This window comes from Hirundo rustica, chromosome 19 (assembly GCF_015227805.2).
Source record: "Hirundo rustica isolate bHirRus1 chromosome 19, bHirRus1.pri.v3, whole genome shotgun sequence".
NCBI classification, from domain to species: domain Eukaryota; kingdom Metazoa; phylum Chordata; class Aves; order Passeriformes; family Hirundinidae; genus Hirundo; species Hirundo rustica.
Window position 1 is genome coordinate 5,699,782 of NC_053468.1, and position 24,556 is coordinate 5,724,337.

A 24,556-nucleotide genomic window follows, 5' to 3' on the forward strand; every position below is an offset into this window, starting at 1 on the left:
ACACAAACCCTCCCACTCACAATAAGAACAGTGGATGCACATTGCAACTTCAGGGGAAGAAAGTGCTTGCAGGGAACATTGAGGAGCAGTGACCAAAATCAGGCCCTGATGAGCCACTTTAAACTTTCTTATCACTTCTTGATGCCATCTCAGAGCTGTTAGCCACAAAAAAAAAATTACAAGATCAAACTGAAAGAGGGTAGATTTACATTAAATATTGGAAAGAAATTATTCCCTGTGAGGGTGGGGAGGCCCTGGCACAGGGTGCCCACAGAAGCTGTGGCTGCCCCTGGATCCCTGGGAGCATTCCAGGCTGGGTTGGACGGGGCTTGGAGCAGCCTGGGATAGTGGAAGGTGTCCCTGCCCATGGCAGGGGGTGGAACTGGATGAGCTTTAAGGTCCTTTCCAACCCCAACCATTCTGTGATTCTATGAAGAAGCAAGTTTCAACTTTCCACCAATTCCTTTGGAGCCACAGTAGAAAATCAGCAAAATTAATGCTCCAGGCTGCAGAGTCCTCATCTACTGCTCAAGAGGAGGAGAGCTGGCATTAAGAGTGCACCAGCTCTGCTGCTGTTGTTCCCAAGCCTCCCCAAAACAACCAAACAACAGTTGTGTGCGTTTCTCAGAGAGCAAATTTATCTAAAACTCCCAGTTTCTCGTGGCAGCCTTCTGCCACCTGCCTGTGCTCGCTGCATCTCTCACTGCCAGGCCATCAATTTCCATCCCTGCACCACTCTGCAGAGGGGCAGCCTCCTACTCCCCTCACCTGTCCCTGCTGCCATCCAAACCCCCTCCAGGCTGAAAAGAGCCAGGAGCAATTCATCTCACCCTCACTGAGGCCTCTGAAACGATTCTCTAGTGACTGAAGACTCTGCCTAGTTTAGCTCATTTAGCTGACTTTTAGACAAGAGTTAGGGAAGCAGATCCCACCAGTGCCTTATTTGAACCTGATAATGATGTGCTGCAGTGTCAGCCCTTGCCTGGGCTCACAGTGAGTGGGAGATCTCACCACGGTGCCGTGAGCTCCGTGCTCTCAGCAAGCTCTCTCTGAGCTCTGCACATCTTCACATCACAGCATCTGAACACCTCATCTTTACCTGGGTTTTGCTTTCTTCCCCTCTAAAATCTCAGTGTTCTTACAAACTGTTGCACCCAGTCACTGCTGGTTCTGTAAATCATTTCTCAAAGCAGTCTGAACTACTAAAACTCAGATCACATTATACTCACACATTAAAATTTTAATCCAAGTCTGCCAAATGCATGGTCTTGGAGCTGAATGTACTCACCCAAAAATCTGGAGTGTGGTGGTGGTCTGGGTGCCTTCCACATAAAGTCCATAGCAGGAAGACCTCTCTGAATCCTTCTGCAATTCCTCCTCTGTGAATCAAAGCTCCCAGCTGGATTTGGTTGGGGGAGCTTGTTTCTCTCTTTGGTTTTGGGGTTTCCTCCACTTCTGGGCCGTGAGGGATAGGAGGGTGCATTTCCATCCTGAGATCAAGGATTAAATGCATTGTCTGAGAGCAAATATTGCAATGTGAAATATCGCAAATGAATGCAGGCACTGTTCACAGCCAGATCCAGTGATCAGAAATGCCCGTGTCAGACCTCATCCCAGTTCTGTGACTGGGCACAGTTGTTACACTCCCAGCTCCAAACAATGCTTGTTTGATGTGCTGGGCAGAAGAGGAACACTGCCTGTAGCTTGCTTTGCAACCAGCTGGAGGCCAGCAAAAAGACAGATATGTGGCTGGGGAAGCAAATTCTGTACCTTTTGTCTCCTGCTCTGCCTCTGAGGTACAGCAAAGCAGGTCAGAGACTTGGCCATGTCAACCCACACAGCATCCTTTCCATGGATGAAGGCAGGAATCCAGTGGAGCTGTGTACTGCATCCATTCCAGCCTCCTCAGCAGCCTCCTGGCACGGCAAAACAGCGCTTCCATCAGAGGAACAGGGGTGGCTGCCACCAGCAGAGAGCCAACAGCTGGACTGCAGATGTGTGTTCAGCTGTACTGCAATGAAGGGCTGCTCTCAGGAGCCTGGGGTGATACAGCAGCACCTCAGGCCCACACAAACACAGTGCAAGGGACAATATCAGGAAGCTATAGGGCAGCACTTCAGGCCTGTGCAGGTACTGAGGTCCCAGGTGACACGGCAGCATCTCAAAACTGCACCAACATGGCACAGCACTTCCTGAAGGGTTGTTCCTCCCTCATGAGCCTGGGGATACAGTAGTGGCTCAGTGCACAAACACGGTGTTAGAACTCTTGGAGGGACCACTTCTACACCCAAGTGATCCAACTGTACCTCAAAGCTGTGTTAACGCAGCACAGCAGTCTTGGTGAGCCAGGGTGGTGCAGCCAGGAATAGGACATCCCCTCACACCTGCCTCAGCTTGCTGTAGTGCTCTGGAAAAGCCGGCTTTGGAGGTGGGAATGCATCATCACCTCAGGGAGGGACAGGCAGGGTGCAGTGCTCCTGCCCTGTGGAGGAGGGAACTGCTCCACCCCTGTGGTGGGGAACTGCTGCTGCCTCTCGGTGGGATGTGCAGGGCCCAGCGCTGCAGCGGAGTCACCCGTGTGGTGGGGAACAACCATCACCTCAGGGCACGGACCTGGCACCGCCTGAGCACAGCGACCCTCCACTGCCTCAGGGTATAGACCAGGTGCTACCGAAGGGCACAAACCCTCCATCGCCCCAGGCGCTGTCCTGGTGCCACCTCAGGGCACAGTCCCTCCATCGCCTCATGAAGGGGGAACTCTCCATTGTCCCAGGGCAAGGACCTGGTGTCATCTCTGGTCCTGGTTCTGCCCCAGGACAAAGATCCAGCGCCGCCTCAGGGCTCGGACCCTCCCTGGCCCCAGGTGCTGTCCCGGTGCCGCCCTAGAGCACGGATCCAGTGTCGCCTCAGGGCACGGACCCTCCCTGGCCCCAGGTGCTGTCCCGGTGCCGCCCCGGGCGCGGTCCCGGTACGCCCTCAGGGCTCGGACGCTCCCTGCCCCCTCAGGGCTCGGACTCTCCCCGGCCTCAGGCACGGCTCCGGCGCGTGCTGGAGGCGTGCCCAGACGGACCGAGGGGCGTGGCCTGCGCGTGCCCGCCCCCTTTGCTGCTGTCCGGGCCGGAAGGGGCGGTGCCCGGTGCGGCGCGCGCGCGCGCGCGCGTGGCTCTACGGAAGCCGGGCGGGCGTGCTCGTGTCCCGGCCGCGGCTGAGGCGGTGACCCCGGCCGGAGGGGCTGGGGGGGGGTCCCGGGGGTCCGGACGGAGCGAGGAGCGGGATGGCGGCACCGTGAGGAACGCGGTGAGCGGCGGAGGAGCGGCCTGGGGCCTGCGGCGGCGGCGGGAGCCGGTGGTTGGGCCGAGGCGGGCAGGGCGGGAAAGCGGCCCCTGGGCGTGAGGGGAGAAGGCCTGGGAGCGAGGAGGGGGCTGTGAGGGGTCGGGCTGTGGCGCAGCGGAGCGGGGGCGATGGACGCCGCTGCGGAGCGGGGGCTGAGGCCTGGGGCCGCTGAGGGGGTCCCGGCGGGCCGAGGGTGCTCAGTGTCCCCTCTGTCGCTCGCAGCACCCTCAGCACGGACTGGATGCCCACGGGCTGCAGGACGCTGTCACACGCCGCCCGCGCTCTCGGCTGGGGCACAGCGCTGTTCTGCCCTCGCCCGCAGCTCCCCTTGCCCAGACCGTTCTCCTGCTTTGCCGGAGTCAGCCCCGGTTGCTGGTGCCAGCTGCTGTTCCGGCCTGTCTCCGTGCCGTGCCCAAAGCAGCGCCGTGCTGCCGGCGCCTTTCCTGTCCCCCTGCTCTTGGGCGGCTGGCTGCGCTCCGCCTGCGCGGCTGCGGAGGACATGGCAGAGCAGCGCTACTGTGTGGACTACGCCAAGCGAGGCACCGCGGGCTGCAAGAAGTGCAAGGAGAAGATCGTGAAGGGGATGGTGCGCATTGGGAAGATTGTTCCAAATCCTTTCACCGAGTCCGGAGGGGACATGAAGGAGTGGTACCATGTCAAGTGCATCTTTGAGAAGCTGGACAAGGCCCGGGCCACCACCAAGAAAATCGAAGACATCACGGACTTGGAGGGATGGGAAGAGCTGCAGGATGAGGAGAAAGAAACAATCAACAAGTACATCTCAGGTGAGGCACGAGGCAGTGCCAGGGTCACTTTTCTCCTTACTTTCAAGTTGTGCCTGAGGTTGTCACCCAGCTGTGCCTTTGCCATGAAATCCTCATGGATTTGTTTGTGTGGCTTAGGGACAAAGTGTGTGGTGCTGCTCCAATCCCTGTGTCAGCCCTGTAGGGAAGGGAAGAAGTGGTCACTTCTGCAGTGACACTCGTTGATTCATTTGTCACAGCTGACTGGGGACAAGGCCTAGGTGATTTAATTCATGGGCAAATGACACCCGTGAGGAAGCATCAGTTATCTTCCATTTCCACCTTTTTCTGTGATCTTTAATAAATTACAGATTCTACTAACTTCTGTTTTCTGAAAAACATCTGGGTTTTGGTTTTTTTTTCTCCTCCAATTCCCATTTCTTTTAAGGCTTTTTGCTTTGTAAGCTACATAACATGATGAGGGTTGTATGAGATTATTCCTGATTGCCTCTTTGAACCTTTCTGCTTTCCAGAAGCCAATTCCAAGACTGGAGGTACCCCGAAGAAAAAGGTGATAGTGCAGGCAAAACTCACTGCCACAGGACAGCTGACCACAAAAGATCCACCAAAGAAATTCTCTGGATTCACTGGTAAGAATTAAGAAACTGGTTCTGGGGAATCAGGTTATTTTCATCTCAACATCAAGAGGTGTTTTAGCTTGGCTCAGATCAGTTTAGTCATTTCTCTGATGAGAATTAAGATCTAAGAAATTCTGGTGTAATGTGAAGGATAAAAATAGTTGGAAGGCTTTTATAAAAAAGTCATAAATTTTTAGCTCTGAAGCTTTGCCAAGCACACTGGGATTGTTCCCAGTCTGCCAGGCAGAGGTTACTTCAACATTTGTTAAAGAAGCAACTTGTGATGTGTTTGATGCAGCCAAGCCGAAGAATTCAGAAGATGCCCCTGCAAACTCTTCCCACAAGCCCAGCCTGTCTGCAGCCAGGTGTGATCCCAAGCACAAGGACTGCCTGCTGCGGGAATTCCGCAAGCTCTGTGCCATGGTGGCCGAGAAGCCGAGCTACAACGTGAAAACTCAGATCATCCAGGACTTCCTCAGGAAGGGATCTGCCGGAGGTATGGCTCCAGCTTGGCATTCTCTGCCCTCTCAGAGTCGGCTTCAAAGTCTGACCTCAAAAGGAACGGTGAAATTAAACTCTGGTTGTTGGGTGGTCCCAGCCTTGTGCTGGGGTGATTTCTGAACTGTGGAGGTAATCTTGGAAAAGTGAGCTCTTTAAATAGCAAATTCAGATAAAAATGTCTCACTCAGGCATTGTAGCTGCCAAATTTAGTGCTGAGATCAGATTTAGAGTCAAACTGTGGCTATTTCCCCTAAGAATTCCTAGCCCCAACTGTGGGTTTTATCCCCAGGGTTATGCAAATGGGCACAACCAACCAGAGCTTGGACATGAAAATAAATCCTCACAGTTATAATGTGCTGCTTTATTTTTTTTTTTCCCAGATGGTTTTCATGGTGATGTATACCTGACCATTAAGATGCTGTTACCAGGTGTCATCAAAATAGTTTACAACTTGAATGATAAGCAGATTGTAAAGCTGTTCAGCAGGATTTTTAACTGCAACCAGGAAGAAATGGTCCGGGACCTGGAGCAGGTGAGTGCAGACAGCAGCTCTTAATTTCTGCTGTTCAGCCCTTTGCTTATAGAGATTCTGAAATGGTTTAGGTTTTTTACTCCTTGGCTTGACTGTTAGAATGGGAGCTGGTGATTTATTTTGGTTTTCCTTGGCTTTAGCAGTTTTCATAGCATTTTCCGCCATCTGGAACCTGTAGAAAATCATTTTTGAACACAAAGCAGGATAAGAACTCACCTGGCAAAGCTTTAGAAAGCAAGACTGAATTTTTCTAGGCGAGGTTGGCTGCATCTGTTTGTCTAAACCCCTTTGTCTGGCACATTCCTACAGAACTGATTTATATTACTCTTTCTGTACCGTCACACATCAAAACCTGGGATTCAATTAACAGAGCTGTCACGGGCAGCTGCAGTTGGTTGATACAATTAAGCTGCTACAATTGCAGGTGCTCAGTTGTGCCTTGGGTCCCTGTGCACAGGAGCTGGTGATTGACTGTGCACCCTCTGATTCACTGCAAGGTGCAGAAAAGGGGTGAATTAGATGATAAAGGTAGTAATTCCTTCATCTCTGCTCACTGCCTTGCTGTGTACTGCCTTCTAGTGACATCACTAGCCTGTCCCACATCCCTGGATTTACAAGTGGATTCATCCTGAGGAAATAAAGGGTCTGTGCAGCCGGGAAAAATAGAGCCATGAGATGCTGCTGGTACTCACAATTACCTTTCTTGGCAAGTTAAGCAGCTGAGCAGCTTTATGTGTCGTGGCAGCTTCCTTAAGTGTTTGATTCCCATTTCTTCATGCAGTCCCAGCATCACTGCTGTCTTTATCCTCACTGGAACCACGCAGAATCCCCAGTGGCACCCCCATTCTCTGGCCATGCCTCTCATCCACACCCTGGTTTTGTTTTTGGAGACAGGGAGATGTTTCTGAGACCATCCGGATCTTCTTTGAGCAGAGCAAGACGTGTCCTCCGGCAGCCAAGAGCCTCCTGACCATCCAGGAGGTTGATGAATTCCTCATGCAGCTGTCCAAGCTCACCAAGGAGGATGACCAGCAGAGCGTCCTGCAGCAGATCAGCCGCAGGTGAGGGAAGGAATCAGCCCTCTGAAGGTTTTCCCAAACACTGGAATGGCTCTCTACAAGTTGGAGTAGATGAAAAATTAATCATGAGCCACCGAGACTGAACTTAATTAGCATCTGTAAGCTGCTGTTAGTGGTGTGATTGAGATAACTTGAGAGCAGTGGAGAACATTTGTGACTCTTGTTTGTGCCAGAGAACTTTGTCCCTGCTTGTCAGCACGCTTCAATCAAACTAGTGATTTGCAATAATACCCTAATGGTGCTTAGCTGTTAATTAAGTTGCTGTTCTTAAGTGTTGGGAAAAGCCTTCAAAGTAGTTTAGATGAAGATTTTTGGTCTGGCTCTGTTTGTGTTGATCTGAGGCTGGGGATTTTCTGATCAGTTATTCTTGATGCATTAATTAAGTAAATTTGGGAGGGTACATCAACACCGAGGCAGAGTTAATGTTGCCATAAGGATGCTGGAAGGCCTTTTGGATATTCCCTTGTGTCTCTGAGGTGTCACCATTAACGTGTGTCCTCAGTTTCGTTTAAACCTTCTGCAGAGGTTTTTTTAAAGAGTCCTGGATGAGTTTCTTCTTCTCAGCTGCAAAGTTGTTGAGCTCACACCTTTGCTGAATCATTAACGTGTGTCCTCAGTTTCGTTTAAACCTTCTGCAGAGGTTTTTTTAAAGAGTCCTGGATGAGTTTCTTCTTCTCAGCTGCAAAGTTGTTGAGCTCACACCTTTGCTGAATCCTCTCTTCTCCAGGTGTACGGGCAACGACCTGAAGTGCATCATCAGGCTCATTAAACACGACTTGAAGATGAACGCTGGAGCAAAGCACGTGTAAGTGACACGAACCCAGAATCGCTCATCTCCTGAGGCAGCAGCAGCAGCCCTGGGGCTGATCAGCGTCCCCCTCTCTCCCTGCAGGTTGGACGCTCTGGATCCCAACGCCTACGAGGCGTTCAAGGCCTCGCGGAACCTGCAGGACGTGGTGGAGCGGGTGCTGCAGAACCAGCAGGAGGCCGAGAAGGTGCCGGGGATGAAGAGGACCCTGAGCGTGCAGGCCTCGCTCATGACCCCGGTGCAGCCCATGCTGGTGAGCTTGGGTCCTCTCCTGGCAGCCAGGCACGGAGCAGAGACCCTCACCTGGCAGGGCAGTGGCTGTGCGGGGCTCACTGGTGTTTAATGCCAGTTTAAAGAGCATCTCCTACCACCAAATGTTCAATAAACTCAGTGCCTGCACCCTCAGTGCCACTGCCAAGCTAAAACTTTGCCTTGCTCTCAGTCTTGCTCCCAGACTTTTTATTTGTTTGCTGTCATTGCAGTAGTTGATCCTTTCTCTGGAATTAGTGTAAGCTTTCCAGTGGATTAGAGACTCAAATAAGTCTGGCTTTTTGTGTGAACAAAGCAGAGTTAAATATTTGCTTCTGGGCTGAGCACACTCCTGCAGAAGGCGCAGTGCATGTTTTAAAGCGTTTGGAGGGGATAAGCACTGAAATCTGTAATTATCTGGGCATATGCAGATGATTCTAAGTAAGTGAATAATTAAGCAAAACTTGGACTCGCTAACAGATGCTCTGGACAAAAAGCTCTACAAGGGAGTTCATTGTAGGTCATTGATGAACTTGGGTTTGTTTTCCACGTGTCACCTGGGTTTGGGTGCTCTCCTCCCCAGGCTGAGGCCTGCAAGTCCATCGAGTACGCCATGAAGAAGTGTCCCAACGGGATGTACGCCGAGATCAAGTACGACGGCGAGCGCGTGCAGGTGCACAAGAACGGGGATCACTTCAGCTACTTCAGCAGGAGCCTCAAACCTGTGCTCCCCCACAAAGTAAGCACTGCCCCACCCCTCGAGCCAGCTCCTCCACTGCATTCCCAATGGTCTCCTTCCACAGGCAAGGAGGATTCCTTCTCCTGTAGACTCATTCCTAATTTATACAGATGTGTAGAATGTGGAAAAGCAACGCTTAAAACTGTAATAATTTAATTCTGGTGCACAGTAAGAGCTTGAAATTAAATGTCACCAGTCTGCTGTAGAATCCTCTCTATGCCCTGCATTTTGGGAGCCTCGGTGCCGGTTGGGTGACTTGGTTCTGTGTATGAAAGCCTCATTTTTCTATGTGCAGACTGCTGTGGGTACCATAGAAGTGTAGATGTGCCTCATATTGTGGAGAGAACACCTGCATTGGAGTGAATCCCTCTCTTCAGCCAGTTATTTTTCTTTTTGTTGTTGTTTTTTTTTTTCCTTTTCCCAAGGTAGCCCATTTTAAGGATTTCATCCCCCAGGCTTTCCCTGGTGGGCAAAGTATGATCCTGGATTCAGAAGTTCTCCTGATTGACAATAAAACTGGCAAGCCACTTCCTTTTGGGACTCTCGGTGTGCACAAGGTAAAAAGAAAATTAAATAAAAATGGGGGGTTTTGTATTTGGAGGCTGTTACTCTGCTGACTTAAACACAGTCTGTTATCACAGGATGATTTCAGAGCCCTGGTGCTTGTTAGAGGCATCTTGGGAAAAAAATAAGATTATTGAGAAGTAGATTAGATATTAACCTGATCACTGGCAGGACATTAGCAGAATTTCATCTCAAGATACTAATATTAAAATACTAATTTTAAATTAATATTACAATAACACTAAAAAAAAAAACTTTGGAAAATCTCGCAATTCTGTCATTGTTTGTCTCGGCTTGAGCAATGCATGGCAGCCTGGGAGAGCACAGGGATTATTCCATGTAAGTGGAAACACTTACTCCATGTAAGTGTTATGTAGTGCTTGTGTCTAGGCTGAATGAGGGTGAGGAAGAGGACAGGAAAATGAAAATTAAACTATAAGTGCTTAAGTTAAAAGTAGCCATTAATCTGCTGTCTGTAGCAGTGTGGTGGGGTTTTTGCAGCAGTAGTGACAGATGTTGCATAGCCCAAAGCCATTCATATTTTTAGCATTATTTCCCCTTCCTAGGAAATTAACATTTTTTATCTCCTTAGCTTGTGCTTGGACACATTCAGTGCAAATCTTAATTCTCAGATTGCTTCTTTTAGAAGAGGCATGAGCTTATCCTACCTAAAATAATACAGAGATAGAAACCTGTCCTTTTATTACTTTGCTGCGACTGCAGAACTCTGTTAATTGTATTTCAGAAAGCTGCTTTCCAGGATGCCAACGTTTGCCTGTTTGTGTTTGACTGCATCTACTTCAATGGCATCAGCCTGATGGACAGGTGTGTGTGGCTGGGCTGGTTTCCAGGAGGGAAAAGCCCACAAATGCAGACAGACCAGTTCACTCTCTGGGAAATCAGGGCAGCGTGGGAGGGACCTTGCTGTGCCAAGGAGTTTCCCTGTGGAGCTCCTCGTGCCCTCCAAAATTCTGGGATTAGCTGCATATCAGCTGCTCATCTTAACATCCTCTAAACTGTCAACATTGGAATTCCCATTTTATCTCTTCCCGGAGGAAAGTAAGAACTAGCTGTCCTCTCTCTGGAATTCTCCAGGATGAATCATTTAATGACTTTTAAGAGCTTTTTTTCAATGTTCCTGTTGGGACTGCTGCTTGTCTCTCATTCTCCATGCCCTCCTCTAGGCCCCTGTGTGAGCGGCGCAAGTTCCTCCATGACAACATGGTGGAGATCCCCAACAGGATCCTGTTCTCGGAGATGAAACACGTCACAGTGAGTGCAGAGTGCCCTGAAACCCTCACCCCGCTCCTCCACCACTTGGCTTTTTCTTACGATCAGCTCTGCAAGTTCACCCTGGCAGAATGGTTCTCCTTCCGCTCTGTGTGCAGGACTTCTTGAGCCAACATTGTTTTCCCATCTTTTCCTGGCCCCAAGGCCTTCAGTACAATCTTCACTTGCATCCCTCAAGTTTTCTGCCTTGTTAATGATCTCATAGCTGTTGTCACTCTGACCCTGTTAGGAGGAGCTCAGTCCTGTTGTTGCTCAGTCTGCGCTGTGCGGAGCTGTGGCTGCAGTGTGATGGAAGGGAGCCAGACTGGGACACTTCCCAAACACACAGCCCTGAGACATCCTGGCTGCCAAAACCTGCATGTAGGCAGCAGCATGCTGGCGTTTTCCTTTGAAATATGCCTGATGTCCCATTATTTTCCCCACTGCTGCCGATTTCTGTGGCTCCTTGGCTTAGGCGGAGAATGCTTGGACATTTAGGGCAGGAGAAGGTTCAGAGCTCCCAAGGCAGTTGGATGGAGAAGGAAGCTGGCACTGCTGGCTGAGCAGATCTGCTGTGGGACATACTGGGATGCAGCCACATCTCTGAGGGGTGTTTTTTTTACCAGACAAACTTCTTCTGGGGACATATTCCCTGCTCTGTCACTGTGCAGCAAAGAGAACCTGTACAGGATTCTCCTTGGAAAAGTATTTTGAAATTACCTAATCCTCCCTCTGCAGGTGCTTTGGGTTCAGTGCACCACTGCTCCAAACAAAGGGCCTGAAGACCTCAGCCCTTTTTAGGGTGCTGAGCTAACCATGATCCCTCTCCTTTGCAGAAAGCTTCAGATCTGGCAGACATGATCACCAGAGTCATCCGGGAGGGGCTGGAAGGGCTGGTGCTGAAAGATATAAAGGCAAGTTCCCATTCACTCTGTACTGGTGTGAGCTGGGAGTTGGGGAACGACAGCAGAGTCAGCTCTGAGACAGTCACACACTGAGCGTTCTGGAAACATCTCTGGGTTCCTCTCCATGCTGACATCCAGTCCAAGCTGCTCCTCCTGCTGTGCTCCACAGCTGCTGAGCTGGGTAAAGGCCAGGGCTGTCTGAGGAGCTGCTGCCCACCTGGGGATGTCTCTGAGGGGGCTCTGCCTTCCTTTGCACAGGGTAATTACGAACCAGGGAAGCGCCACTGGCTGAAGGTGAAGAAGGATTATCTCAACGAGGGGGCAATGGCTGACACAGCTGACCTGGTGGTGCTGGGGGCTTTCTATGGACAGGGCAGTAAAGGTAGGTGTGGAGCTGCTTTAAGTCACAGATTGTTGAACTGCCGAGGCTTTCCTGTTCCAGGCCTCCAGAGTGAGAGTGGCTGGAGCAGTGCTGACCTGCGGCCCTTGCCGTGGGTTTGCCGGCACAGCAGGGCTGGAGGTGTTGGGCTGGGCTGTTGCACAGTGCAGGGGCTCTCTCCAGCTTTGTGAGTGGCCTTGCAACCACCACAAGCCTTTGACTGCCAAAGCTGGAGAAGGGTTTTGGCTGTGGAAAGCTGTGGCTTGGCAAGGTGTGAAGCCCGCTGTCCCTGTGCAGGTGGGATGATGTCCATCTTCCTCATGGGCTGCTACGACCCCAAGAGTGAGAAGTGGTGCACGGTGACCAAGTGCTCCGGTGGCCACGACGACGCCACCCTGGCACGTCTGCAGACAGAGCTGGACATGGTGAAGATCAGCAAGGTGAGAGGAGGAGCCAAGGGATGCTCAGCAAAGGGCTCAGCTGCCCTCAGGTGCTGCTTCGCTTCGGGGTGGAAGTGCCCTGCCAGGAATGACTCAGAGTTAAACAAGTGAGGTGTCAGAGCAGCCAGCTCCTGGAGGAGGATCTGTACCCAGACACTGAGTGTGAAGCCAGGCACCATCTGTTTCCTGCTAGGACAAAGTTTGGTTGGGAAGATAGCGATGTTTTTGTCCGGGTTTTTGGGCACGTTGTGATTGGCAAAGGCAGTCACTAGATGGGGCTGTGGGAGGAAAGTGCTCGGGCAGACTCTGGGCTGGTGGCTCCATAACCTGGGGTTGGAGTTGAGATTCCTGTGAGGAACTTATCTTGCTTTTCAAGGCTGGACAAATAAACAGAGAGCTGAATTTTAATATTTCCTTGACATCCTGAAGGCCATTTGCATCAAGGCTGTAGAATCTTAAAAAAAAAAAAAAAAAAAGTGTAGTTTTACATGAATCACAATTGGAGCAACTGCTCTTGTTTCACACACGGAAGGACAGGATTTGAGAGCTGTGTTTCAGGCAATGTCTGATTTTCTAGATGAGAGAAACAGCTGCAGATCAGTGCAAGTTTCAGCCATGCAAAAGCAATGTAAGACCTCAGTGCTGATCTGTTTCTAGGTTGTGTTTCAGCAGCTTCTATTGTAGAATTAGGTTTATATATGATAAGTGCCAACGATTTTAATTTTGTGCTTTTAATTAATAGGATCCTAGTAAAATTCCAAGGTGGCTAAAAATTAACAAAATCTACTACCCAGATTTCATTGTCCCAGATCCAAAGGTAAGTGCTCTCATAATCGTGTAACATTTAACATTTCCCAGCCCTTATTCTGCAGTCTTCTATAAATCCTTTAGGAGGACAGCTTAGAAGTTGTCTGTGTTACAAAATGAATCTTCATACTTGGAAAGGGAAATTAAGCACAAGTTTTTATCTCTCAATCTTGCAGGTGCATTTGAGGCTAAGAGCTTCATGAAGAAATCACACCTGCACCAGTTTTGGGAAATATTCTTGTGCATTAAATCCCTTCCAGAAGTGAGCTTACTTTAAATTTGAGATATGAGAAATCTGACTTTAAAGGGTCGAAACACAGCTGCAGCCCAGAAGTTGCTGTTGTTGTAGGGAACGTGTCAGTATGCTCTGCATGCCTGAAGGAGAAGGTGCTGTTTAAAAACTGGCATTTTGTGTTAGTGAAGGATCTCTGGCTTAGTGAAAAAGCAGCTTTGTCTAATGAAGGGTGAGCAGGACGGTCAGTTTGTGTAAATGGAAGCGTGCCGGGGTGGAGAGTGAGCGTGGGTCAGACACTTGGAGCTGAGAGAACACAGGGACGTGACGCAGCTTCTCCCTGTGCCCAGAAAGCCCCGGTGTGGGAGATCACGGGCGCAGAGTTCTCCAAGGCCGAGGCTCACACCGCCGACGGGATCTCCATCCGCTTCCCGCGCTGCACCCGCATCCGCGACGACAAGGACTGGCAGACGGCCACCAACCTGCAGCAGCTCAAGGTGGGGCAGCGCGGGCAGGCAGCTCCTGATGGCGCCTTCCACTCTCCCTTCGTGCCAGGGAGCGATGCTGGGTGGTCCTGGGAGGCTCTCGGGTCCCCTGAGCTCTTGTGTTGTTGTGCCCTGTCAGAGAGGTCTCTGCTGGCACGTGGTTCCATCAGCCCTTGTGGCAGGGTGAGGAATTGCCTTCCTCGGAGGTGACCACAGGATGGTTGGAAAAGACCTTTTGAGATCATCAAGTCCAGCCTATGACCCAACACCTCCTCATCAACTAAACCATGGCCCTGAGTGCCATGTCCAGGCTTTTTTAAACATGTCCAGGGACGGTGACTATCACCTCCTTGGGCAGGCCTTTATTCTCTCCATGCTCACTCAGTTTCCTGTCAGTTGCTGAGGCATGGAGAGGCATGTGGGAAGTGCCTGTGGGGCACAGGGGCCAAGCGGCACTGGCCAGGACCCCGGGGCTGCAGCCGCCCCTCATCCCCTGTGCTGAGGTGAGGGAGCCTGGTGCCAGCCCTGGCACAGGGAGCTCTGTGCTCAGGGAGTTGCTGTGGTTTGGGGCTGGCAGCAGCTGACAGGGCTGCTCGTGCCATGGAGAGCGGGAGTGATGCCAGGATCCCCTGGGGAGGAGCGGAGAGGAACAAACCCCTCTGCAGATGGGCCCTTCCCACAGTGGGCACTGCTCATCGCTCAGGCTCTGGCTCTGTAGCAGATGAGGATGTGGCTCCCCTTAATGCCAGGAGAGGGCTGAATGCAGGAAGCGAGGACAGAGTTGACAGGGAAGTGACTGCAGAGAGGTGCAGGAAGAGAAAGCTTCTGAGCAAACACTTGAGGGGGCAGAAGAGCGGAGCAGCCTCTGCGTTGCAGCTGGTGTCAGTGCCAGACGTGATCAGTGCTGTTTCTCTGGGCAGGAGCTGTACCAGCTCTCCAAGGAGAAGGCTGATTTCAATGTTACAGCTGGGGAGGAAGATGAGTCCACAGCTGGCAGCAGTGGAGAGAATGATGGGAATTCCAGGTCTTCCACACCTCACAGCAGTATTAAGAGTCCCCCAAGCAAGTCACCTGCAAAAGCCCAGAAGGCAGAAGGTAAGATGATGGTGCTTTTAGGAAGGGGCCTGGGGCTGTGTCCTCTGTGCTTGGGGCAGGCTGGCTCTGGGTCTTTGCCTTCTTGATGATCCCACCTTTCACGTGGATCTCAGGGATAATGGGCAAAGCTGTTCAGATCCTTGGTTTGGCCCAGTATGAAGTGAGTTAGCCACAGCTCTGAGATGTCCTGCGATTGGGAAAAGATGGATGGAAGCAGCTCAGATGATGCTGTTCAGGTCGGTGATCCCTGTTCTCAATTCTGCAGGTCACAGTCTTTGGTGTGAGATTGTTGGCCATGAGCCAATGTTTAATTTGATTTGGATGGAATTCAGGTGTTCAAAGGGACGTGTGGCTGGAGGTGATTTCCAGGTGAATGGAGCTGGAACATTGAGCAGTTTCACAGAGGGCAGGTGGCAGCAGCAGCCTGGCAATGGGGCAGGAGGCTGCCCCACACCAGTGCCAGTAGAAAAACATGTGACTAGTGACAGTAATGCAGGGATTTCCCAGAAACAGGGGAGGAAACTTTTCCCTTCTGCTCTTTACTCTCTCCCCCAACGTTAATACACAACCAGGATCTGGACAGAGCACACGCACGAGCCAAATTTCTGTTTTTAGAGAGCAAAGGAGTCATTGCATCCCCTGAGAAATCCCCGGAGAAACGAGGGGAGAAGAGAAAAGCATCCGAGATGGAGGACAACGGAAAAAAGGTACAGGACAGCGCCCAGGGCGGGCTGGGGGGAGGCTGAGGCAGCTGTTGTCCGTTCACTTCCCTTCCAAGGAACGTTTTTGCCCAGGCTCTGCTTTCCTTCCCCCTCAGCAGCCACTGCTGGACATTTTCACGGGGGTGAAGCTCTACCTGGCGCCCTCGGTGAAGGACTTTGCCCGAATCCGCCGCTACTTCATCGCCTTCGACGGGGACCTGGTGGAGGAGTTCGACACGGCCTCGGCCACGCACGTGATCGGGGACACAGAGGACAACCCCGGGGCGCAGCGGGTGACGCCCAGGTGGATCTGGGAGTGCATCCGCAAGCGCAGGCTGGTGGCCCCGTGCTAGCACACAACACCTGCGGACAGGGAGGGGGAGGCTCCTCCGTGGAGGTGTGGATAGAAGGGAAACGCCCTCAGAAGTAGCTCCGGAGATCCAGAGGAACCCCATGGAATGAATTAAAAAAAGTTCTCTCTGAACTGCTGAACCCGTTTTCCTGCCCGTACTGTAGACCACCGCCCTTATCCAGGTGCTGGTTTAGTCTCCTGGGGTTTTTAAAGTTTGGGTATTTTTATAGATAAAGAAATAAAACTGAAGCAGCTTCTCCTTTGCTGTCAGGACTTACTTTCCAAAGGTTCTTCTCTTCCTGTTCAGGAACGCAGACCAGCAGCTCCACGGGACTCTTGGCTGTGGTGCCAAGGTCATTGGTGTTGTCAGGTAATTTTTTTTCCCCTCCACCTCTTCTGCACCCCCCACTAAGAACATTTAAACACCTGGCTGAGATTCAGCAGTAGCTGTAGGATCTCTGCTTGTAACAGTCAGAAACAAAGTTAACTAAATCACATTTCAACTTTATTACAAAATTATAAACCAAACTTCTGTACCAAACTAGTAAGTTTAACTGTCATAGTACCAGAGGATTTAATAGTGAATAACATGCCCTTTCAAGTAGAATATTAACTTTTAAACTCTTTAAACAATGTACAGTGTACATAAAGCACATAAATATTTCCATTTACTTTATTAGTTCAGAACATTATATTCCTTTGGATCATTAATCAGTTTCCTCCAGGTTATTTTCCTTTAAGAACAACTCACTCATATCCATAAGTAGAGAATCCATTTCTCCAAGGGAAACAAGAAGAGTCCTCCCTTCACAAAGCACATTTTGGAGTCACAGGGTGGGTGGATCTTCTCATCCCTAAAACTGCAGGAATCCACCTGCAGCTTGATTTATCTGCTGTAGAAAATAAGCCTGCCCTCTACAAGGAAAAGTACATCTATCCATAAGGGAATCATCTTCTTCCTGCTCAATTCCCCCAGCCCTGAGTTTATTGAAAAATGGTAACATGAATTTTCACAGTGAATTTCCTAACTGAGGCTGTTCAGTACTTTTTGTATTCCTGCAGCTCTTGGAGGTCCCTGTGCCCTCTCCAGAGCAAACAGAGTCACTTCTTACCTGCCCTTTTCTCTGTCATCATGCATTGACTTGTTCAGTTTGTTCACATGATGGATCTGTTAAACCTTAAGTCAAAGATTAAAGAACAGCCTGACCTGGGACAGCTACAACTCAGAATGCTGAGTTCAGTGAGCTGCACCAGTTTTGTGGAGCTCTGAGCCCACCTCAGTGAGAAATCCATGGCTCTGCTGCCCTCCTGAGCCCTGGATTTCTCATCTCGGGAGCTGTTTTGGCTGCAGCTCCCTGCAGCTGAGCTGCTGCTCCTGGCAGCGTCCCTGCTCAGAACACACGGTCAGTGCGCTGTTGCCATCACTCCCCCTGCACTGGAGCTTTGGTGCTGTCCCTGCAGCTGCACTCAGGAGCTGTGAGGGGACTCAGGGGGTCTGTGCTGTTCTCGGGCTGAACACGGCCCCATCCCCTCCCCGGAGCAGCCAGGAAAGCTCTGCCCTGCACTGGGGGCACCCCGCTGCTGAGGCTTGGCTGTGGTGCCCTGGATGCCTGCAGGCCACTGAGGGGACAATTCACCAGTTACAATCACCTCCAGCAAGAACTGCCAGGCTTCTCCAGCTGAACACATGGAGAGCTGTCAGGGACCACGCCACAGCCCCTGTCCCCACCCTCACCAGCAGAAAGGAGATAATTGCCTTTGATAAGCCGTGGAAGGTAACAGAAATGTAAAACTCAGCCCTGGGGAGGATGGGGGAAGCTGATCTGCAGTGGAGATTGCTCATGGATCCAAGAGATGATTCCCTTCTGAAAAAAGAAAAAGTCACCTGTACTTATATATGATTGTGTAGCAGTGGAGTCGTCACTCCGGTGCAGCTCTGTGATTTCCTCACTGAACCCCGGCAGACTCGAGCCTCGGATTTGTAACTCAGCAAGTGGGGGCAGCTCAGTTTGAGCCCCACCTCTGGCACGTGCTGTGAAGTCAAAGTAGACAAAATCAAACCAGAAGCCTCCCTCTGGCACAGAATCAAGAACCCAGCACACAGCGCAAGGCTGAGCCTTCCCAGCCTCCCTCCCCAACAGTTCTCAATGATACAAAGACAACCTTGATATGAAATCTCACATTTTCCCACAATTGCACTAGGCTGGAATTCGGGAAAGCAGGGGCGGTCTGCCCATCCTGCAAGCACAACAATTTTACATTAAATTAAAAATGAAAGCAACATTAACAAGCACAGTGACATTGCAATCTTCAAAAATCAACTTGTTGCTGGGCGTAGCCTGAGCAGCAAAACAAAGGACACTTTTTGAGACCCCAGTTCACTTTATTATTCAGAGGAAAACACAAAGCCTCTGGAGCTGGTCTTCCTGGTGGAAAGCCGGGCATCCATCTGTCCTTAAATTATCCTAGGATGGAGGCGGTTAATGATTGCTGGCAATGAGCTCCACGGAGTCCAGGCACTGTGGTGTAAAGCACGATGGCGGCATGAGCAGAGTCGGGCATGGCTTGAGCAGAGCAGCGTTCCCCTGGCCTCCTCCTTCCCTCCCTTGCAGCGGGGCCATGCTCATCTCCAAGGTGACTACCGGCAGCGATGTTGGCCCCTTCCCTAAGAGCACTGAGGCTTTAAGGCACAGCAGCCCCGAGCCCAGAGCCCCCTTTATGTCCTGAAGACGTGCACGGCCCTGATGACGTACTGGCGGCAGATGGGGCACTCGCTCATGCGCTTCCCGCACTTGGTGCACGTCACCATGTGCCCACACTCCAGCAGCACACAGTCGATGGCAGCGTCCATGCAGATCCTGCACAGGTTGTCCTCCGTGCTGGGGGGCCCCGCAGCACCTGCGGGACAGGAGAGCACCCATGGGTCACACAGAGGGAGGTGGTGGTGCGATCACAGATGGCTCTGCCCCAGGGATTCCCTAAGGGACGAGGTCTGCAAGGGAATTCCCCTTGTGGCTGCTCCATCGGCTGGCAGGGAGCAGTTTTGGCTTTTGCACAGCAGTTTCTGTGAGATGGAAACAGGGATCACTGAGGTTCTCAGTGATGAGGCAAATTAAGCAACACGGGTCTCTCTTCCCAAGTAACAGCACAAGAGGAAATTACCTCAGGTTGTGCCAGAAAGTTTAGATAGAAATTTTTCCTGCTATCCATTTCCAAAAGGGTTGTCAAGCTCTAAACAGGCTGCTCAGGGCAGTGGTGGCATAAACAACCCTGAGGGGGGTTAAAAGCCATGCAGATGTGGCATCTGGGGACATGGTTTAGGGGTGGCCTTGGCAGTGCTGGTTGGACTGGATCCTGGAGGGTTTTTCCCAATAAACAACTCCATGATTAAGGATCTCACTCACCAGGTTGATCGTCGGTGTCCAAAACTGCAACACAAGAAGAGAGGGATTTGGTGAGAATATGAAAAGCTGGGAGAGCGGTGTTAGCAGGCAGGGGCTGAAAGCCTGAGGGAGTTGCTAAACCAAAACTGCTTTTTGCTGATCACCATGGCAGGCTCAGGCTGGGCTCTGATCGGGACAGGTTCAACAACTGACAAGAACTTTCTCCCACACTGAGCTTGCAGAACAGTTCAAGATTCCCAGAGATAAGGGATCCAAAGGGATGTCTCAATTTTTAAGACAGCCTTGGAATGTCTGCAGTTTGGCTCCCCAGTGCTGCACCTGCAGCAGCCCCTTGTGCCAGTTCCTCTGCTGTTACACAACCACCAAGTGACTGAACACACAGAGTGAGTGAGAGAAAAGGATAAATTGCATCAAAAGCACAAGGTAATGAAAGAATATAACCCCAAAGCTGCTGTCTTAAATCTTGGATCACCCACAGAAGACAAAGCCTAGAGAGATGTGTTTAAGAAAACACCACTTTGGACAGCACTGAGAAACAAATGTATGAAACCAAAGTGCTAAAGTAAGTTTCTCGCGGAAGTAATTTACAAATGTGGGTCTTTTTTAAGAAATCCCCTGGAGGTGCAAACTGGCACCTGGAAAATCAAGCCAGATATATTCTCCATGCACCTGTGTCCCCTCACAGCCACCTGCGCAGGCCCAGCACGTGCAGCAGGAACACTGGTGAGAGTGAAACCCAGCTACCCACAGCTGGGCAGCCCTGGGAGCCACTGCTCTGAGCACATGTCCTCAATCTCCCAGCTGCTCTCTGGCGGCAGCTTCCTGCCTGGGCAGGGCTTTGCCAGGACCACGAGCTGAGGGATAAGAGCTCAGCACATCCAGTCGTGTCCAGCCACCCACCAGCTGCTGTGAGAGTGAGACAGTGCCCAATGGGATCCTGTTGGCATGCACAGCACCAAGGGTGAAGGATGCACAGCCCCTGAACTCTCTCCTCAAACAGCAAGGAGTGCTGAGCAGAGCTCAGCTCCTTTCACTCTGTACAAGACACCCCCTCCTTCCTCCTCGCTTTGCTGCACCAGAAATGTAAGGTAAGTTCTATTTCCTCGTACAGCTGTCCGTAAAAAGGCTAAACCTGGAGAACAGGCACATGTTTGCCAAGTTTCTTACCCAGATGCTGAAGGTCCTTCTCTCTGTAGAGGCGAGTGACCCTCTCCAGCAGCTCCCACTTCTCACAGCAGCCTTTGTAGTTGACGAAGTTGCGGGCGAGGATTTCCTTCAGCTGCCGCACGGAGAGCGCGTTGATGTCCCCGACGCTCGTCAGGTCGGACAGGGAGGCCTTCCTGCCCAGCACCAGATTATCCTCGGAGTCACTAGACTGGGAGGGAGCAAAGACACAATCATTCTTGCCCTCAACACCTTGAACTATGATTTCAATCAACTTTTTCTATCAACTTTCAGCGTGTGCGTTAGCAGGAGTTCAGGTCTGGATGTACAGAGAAGTGGCTGCTCTGAATTCGTCTATCAGAAACACAAATCTTGAGATAGAACCCAATAATTTCTGCTATGGTGTCCAAGTGACACCAGTTCTTTCTGCCCGTGGAGGACAAGATGATGCCACGGGTTTGGCCAGTCTCAGTTACTGTTCACCTCTGGTAGCAAATCCAGCCCAGGAAACCTGGGATTCCCTGTCCCTGGTGTTCCCTTCCGTTCCAGGACACACAAACCTCTATCTCATCCTCTGCTGCTGCTTCTTCTGCTGCATTCTCAGCTGCTGTTCCACAGGCTGGGCTCGGAGGCACGTGACCATTGGCCTGGAAGAGGAAATAAAGCTTTCACCAGCTGTGGGTTTCTGGAAGGAGATCAACTCCAGGGCAGTGTCGCTGCTGTCCCTGAGCTCTGCAAGGACACGGGCAGGACAAGGCACAAGCCAGGCACACTCACAGAGGGTTCTCCCTGTGCAGCACTCACACAAAGGAGCACTTGCTGAAGCTGAACCTTGAGAGCCCCAGCACAGAACTCCAGGCTGGATCAGACCAGATCTGCACACCAAATCTGTACGTGTCTATCTGCAGTCCTTCCCTGAGGGCCACACTGCGCTGTGACAGAGCTCTCAGTGCAAGGCTCTGCAGAACCCTCCTCTAACAGAGCTCAGCTCCTCAGTGACCAGGCAAACACCTCCTCAGGTGGGGTCTGCAGTGGGCAAACAGGGGACTCCGAGTGAGGGAGCAGCAGCGACAGAGCTGGAGAAGAAACGCTGAGCAGCTGCTCTGAACGCTCGATCAAATGAGCAGTGTCATTGCAGCTGACTCACCCCCAGCAGCCACTGCTCCCTCCGGTTTCCTACTGACAAAGAGACTCTAATGTTACCATCCCACTGATCCAAGTGGGGACTTGTTCATATTTACAGAGCCCGAGAGTAACAATCAGGAACAAAGAGCCTGAACTGCAGCAGGATGTCATGCAAGTCCAGACTAGAAGCTGAAATGTATCACGGGGCAGCGAGGGAAGACAGCAGAGCGGGTTAAAACTGGAAAACCAAGGAATGAAAATGCCTTTTAATGATTTGTAAAAAAGACTCTCCCAGGAGAACTCTTCTTTTGAACTAGATATATCTGCTGAGGAAGCAGAAGGTACACACATTTTCACAGCTCTGGCCCACGGGGAACTGAATACACCCATTAACTTTGTAATAGGACAAGGAGCAGATGTCAAACACTGAGTAAACTTTCCTTAGCAGAGAGGAGAAAGACAAACAAAGCGAGGTCAATAAAAAATAATTAAGCTCAAATGCCACTGCCAAGGTTCATCAGAACTGCAAGTTCATAATAAACCAAGACTCAACACCAGACTCGGGGTTTGTCTTCTATTGATCTGAGTGCAGGAGACACCAAAAACCTCACACACCCCCCAACACCTCTGATCAGTTCCAGCTCCAAAACTACTTCAGACTGTGCTTGTTATCTGGCACAGGAGTTAAAGAACAGTATCACCCACTTAATTACACCTACAGACACCTGCCAGAAACCATCAGCAAGTACCAAAGGAAGCAGTCACAGGAGCATCTTGTAGCAATGGAAGTATGGACCAGAGCACCAGAGAAAACACACCCAAAAGCACTGATGATGTTCTGAGAGTGAACACTCGATATATTCAGCACTGCCCACCAAATTCAAGTCCATAAGGAATGGCACAGTGAAGTTACTGACAGCAACTCATGGCTTTACACAGCAAAAGCACATGCAACATCCTAGCAGTTGATCCAAAACCAGAGATGAATGAGATTGCATAAGATGTTTGTGGCCAGAGACTGTACCTGTTGGTGTTCCTGAGCTTCTGAACTTGAGATGGGATCTGCAGACACTGAGGACTCATCGTGTGAGGTAGGAGAGGCCGGGTTGGCTGGGGGGTGACTCACAAAGTCTTGCTGTCCAGGGGCACTGGTATTAAATGTGTTTGTTCTTATCTGATCTTCCTGGGTAATTGCAAGCTGCTGGCCAAGGATCAGGAATACCAGGTCCTCCTTTTCACGACAGAACTCCGTGGAAATCTCATGGAGCGCCAAGTAATCCCGCAGATCCTTCACCTTCATCTTGATCAGCTCCTCCCGCTGAAAAGCCGTGGCTCGGAAGCGCTGGCAGAGGTGGCAGAGCAGGGGCCCACCCTCGGGCTGGTTTGAGCAGGACGTGCAAAAGTTCTTCTTACAGTCCAGGCAGATGTGCTGGGGAAGAGAGGGGAAGCAATCAGAGCCAGCCCGCGCCCTGCGCCCGCAGCACTTCCCTCCCGGCTGCGGCTGCTCTCAAAGCACAACCAAAACCTTCCAGTCCATGAAAAAGCGCCAAGGTTTGCACACTTTTTGGCAACCCACGTCCCTAGAGGAGGAAAAGGATTGATCCCCGAGCAATCAGCAGGTTCCTCAGTTCTTAGAGAAGCCCCATTCCCACTCCATTTACCCAGAATGAAATGTGATATCCTGACAAGATTCCCTCACACGACAGGAATCTTCTGCACCTGCTCATGCAGCTTAAGCCAAAGGAAATCAGGAGATTGAGGCAGCAGACATGTAAGTGAATTGCAGCTAGTTGTGCACATTGTTCTGTGCATTAGGAAGCTCCAGCATTGATGGGAACTATTTAAAAACATTTTCTTTCACAAATACCTGCTATGAATGACCTTTCACCCCCTTTTTTTTCCCCACCAATTTGCTGCAATCACGGAATGAATCTTTGTTTTGCCATAAGAGGGACAGGGAACAGAAAGGTCTCACAGTCATCAAAGAATCTGACATTTATTTATACAAAAAATAACTTATTTTGAAAACAATACGCTTACTTTATACCAGACAGTGCTGGACAGAAAGTGTTGGAAGCAGTTTTGGAAATATTATGTCCCAGACAGTTAAAAACGTTACTGATTAAATGCTGTTGTTAAATGTTTGTATTTGATACTCTTCAGATCTGTCAACTCAGGGCTTGATTCCCAGCAGTTCCAAGCACTCACAGTCCATGCTGACTTCTGCAGAAACTTGACTGCTCAACCCTTTGGAAAGGCAAGTTCTACATTTAGAATAGGAATAGCAGCAGAACAGCCACGTTACGTGCCTGCTGAAAAGTCCTGAGGGAAGAAAGAAGTGGTTTCAGTGCTGGTTAAAAATGTTCATTCACAGCCTCAGAGAAACCAAGCGCCTCTGTGAAATCCTGACATCCTGATCCTTCAGAGCTGTGCAAGGAAAAACACACAGGTGGAGCTGAAGAAGTAATAAATGCAAACTCAAAGACAAAAAACTGGTTTATGAACTGCTCTAGTGATTGAAGAACATCCCAGCTGAAAGAAAGCAGATGCTGCTCGTGTTTTACAGGGTGTAAATACACAGTTTGCTTACAAAAGCTCTTTCTGATGCCCTTTTCAGCCTGGAAACATCCCTGCTCCCCACCTAACACCTCAGGCCTCTCGTTTACAGCCTGTACTACTCTCACAGTGACACTTTCTGGAAAAATTCCCCACTTCCTGCTCAAGCATTTTAAGACATGAAAATTTCTGCCCGAGAGAAACTCTTGAAACCTCATCTCAAAACTGCTGTTTGGGGGCCTGCCAAGGACAAATGACTTTCACCAATCACAAAGCAAGGCAGGAAGGGCAATTTCCACAGAACATCCAGTTTGGAGGAGTTTTCCTTAACTTCATCACCACAGAAAAAAAATTAGTGCATAATTGACTCTTTGTGACCCTGTGATTGCAGGAGCAATCCTGTTCCTCGGGAAATTTGCAGGGCAGAGACAGGAACTCATGGCTGTGTGTGCCTGG

At 50.6% G+C, this 24,556-nt stretch overlaps 2 protein-coding genes across 6 annotated transcripts in view; one reads left to right on the top strand and one right to left on the bottom strand.

Moving 5' to 3' along the window:
• The first annotated feature begins 3,187 nt into the window (after positions 1-3,187).
• On the top strand, positions 3,188-16,110 carry LIG3 (DNA ligase 3). Of its 2 annotated transcripts, none has more exons than XM_040082106.2 (20): positions 3,188-3,297; positions 3,556-4,118; positions 4,610-4,726; positions 5,013-5,210; positions 5,596-5,747; positions 6,642-6,808; positions 7,554-7,631; positions 7,719-7,887; positions 8,467-8,622; positions 9,048-9,179; positions 9,932-10,011; positions 10,371-10,458; positions 11,292-11,369; positions 11,619-11,742; positions 12,037-12,179; positions 12,922-12,996; positions 13,569-13,715; positions 14,624-14,798; positions 15,414-15,505; positions 15,616-16,110. In XM_040082106.2, exons 2-20 carry the CDS (start codon positions 3,575-3,577, stop codon positions 15,850-15,852), a joined length of 2,952 nt encoding a protein of 983 aa, XP_039938040.1. In that variant the 5' UTR covers positions 3,188-3,297; positions 3,556-3,574; the 3' UTR covers positions 15,853-16,110. The 2 variants fall into 2 exon arrangements, with proteins under 2 accessions (XP_039938040.1, XP_039938041.1); XM_040082107.2 differs by having other exon boundaries at positions 15,619-16,110.
• A 224-nt stretch (positions 16,111-16,334) lies between these two features.
• The window catches only part of RFFL (ring finger and FYVE like domain containing E3 ubiquitin protein ligase), a 28,868-nt gene continuing 20,646 nt past the window's right edge, over positions 16,335-24,556 (bottom strand). For all 4 annotated transcript variants that reach the window (XM_040082109.2, XM_040082108.2, XM_040082110.2 and 1 more), the window contains exons 3-7: positions 22,569-22,973; positions 20,980-21,066; positions 20,423-20,630; positions 19,256-19,279; positions 16,335-18,749 (exon numbers count right to left, since the gene is read on the bottom strand). In XM_040082109.2, coding sequence (XP_039938043.1) covers positions 18,568-18,749; positions 19,256-19,279; positions 20,423-20,630; positions 20,980-21,066; positions 22,569-22,973 — 906 coding nt within the window. In that variant the 3' untranslated portion in view covers positions 16,335-18,567. The remainder of the gene's footprint in view (positions 18,750-19,255; positions 19,280-20,422; positions 20,631-20,979; positions 21,067-22,568; positions 22,974-24,556) is intronic.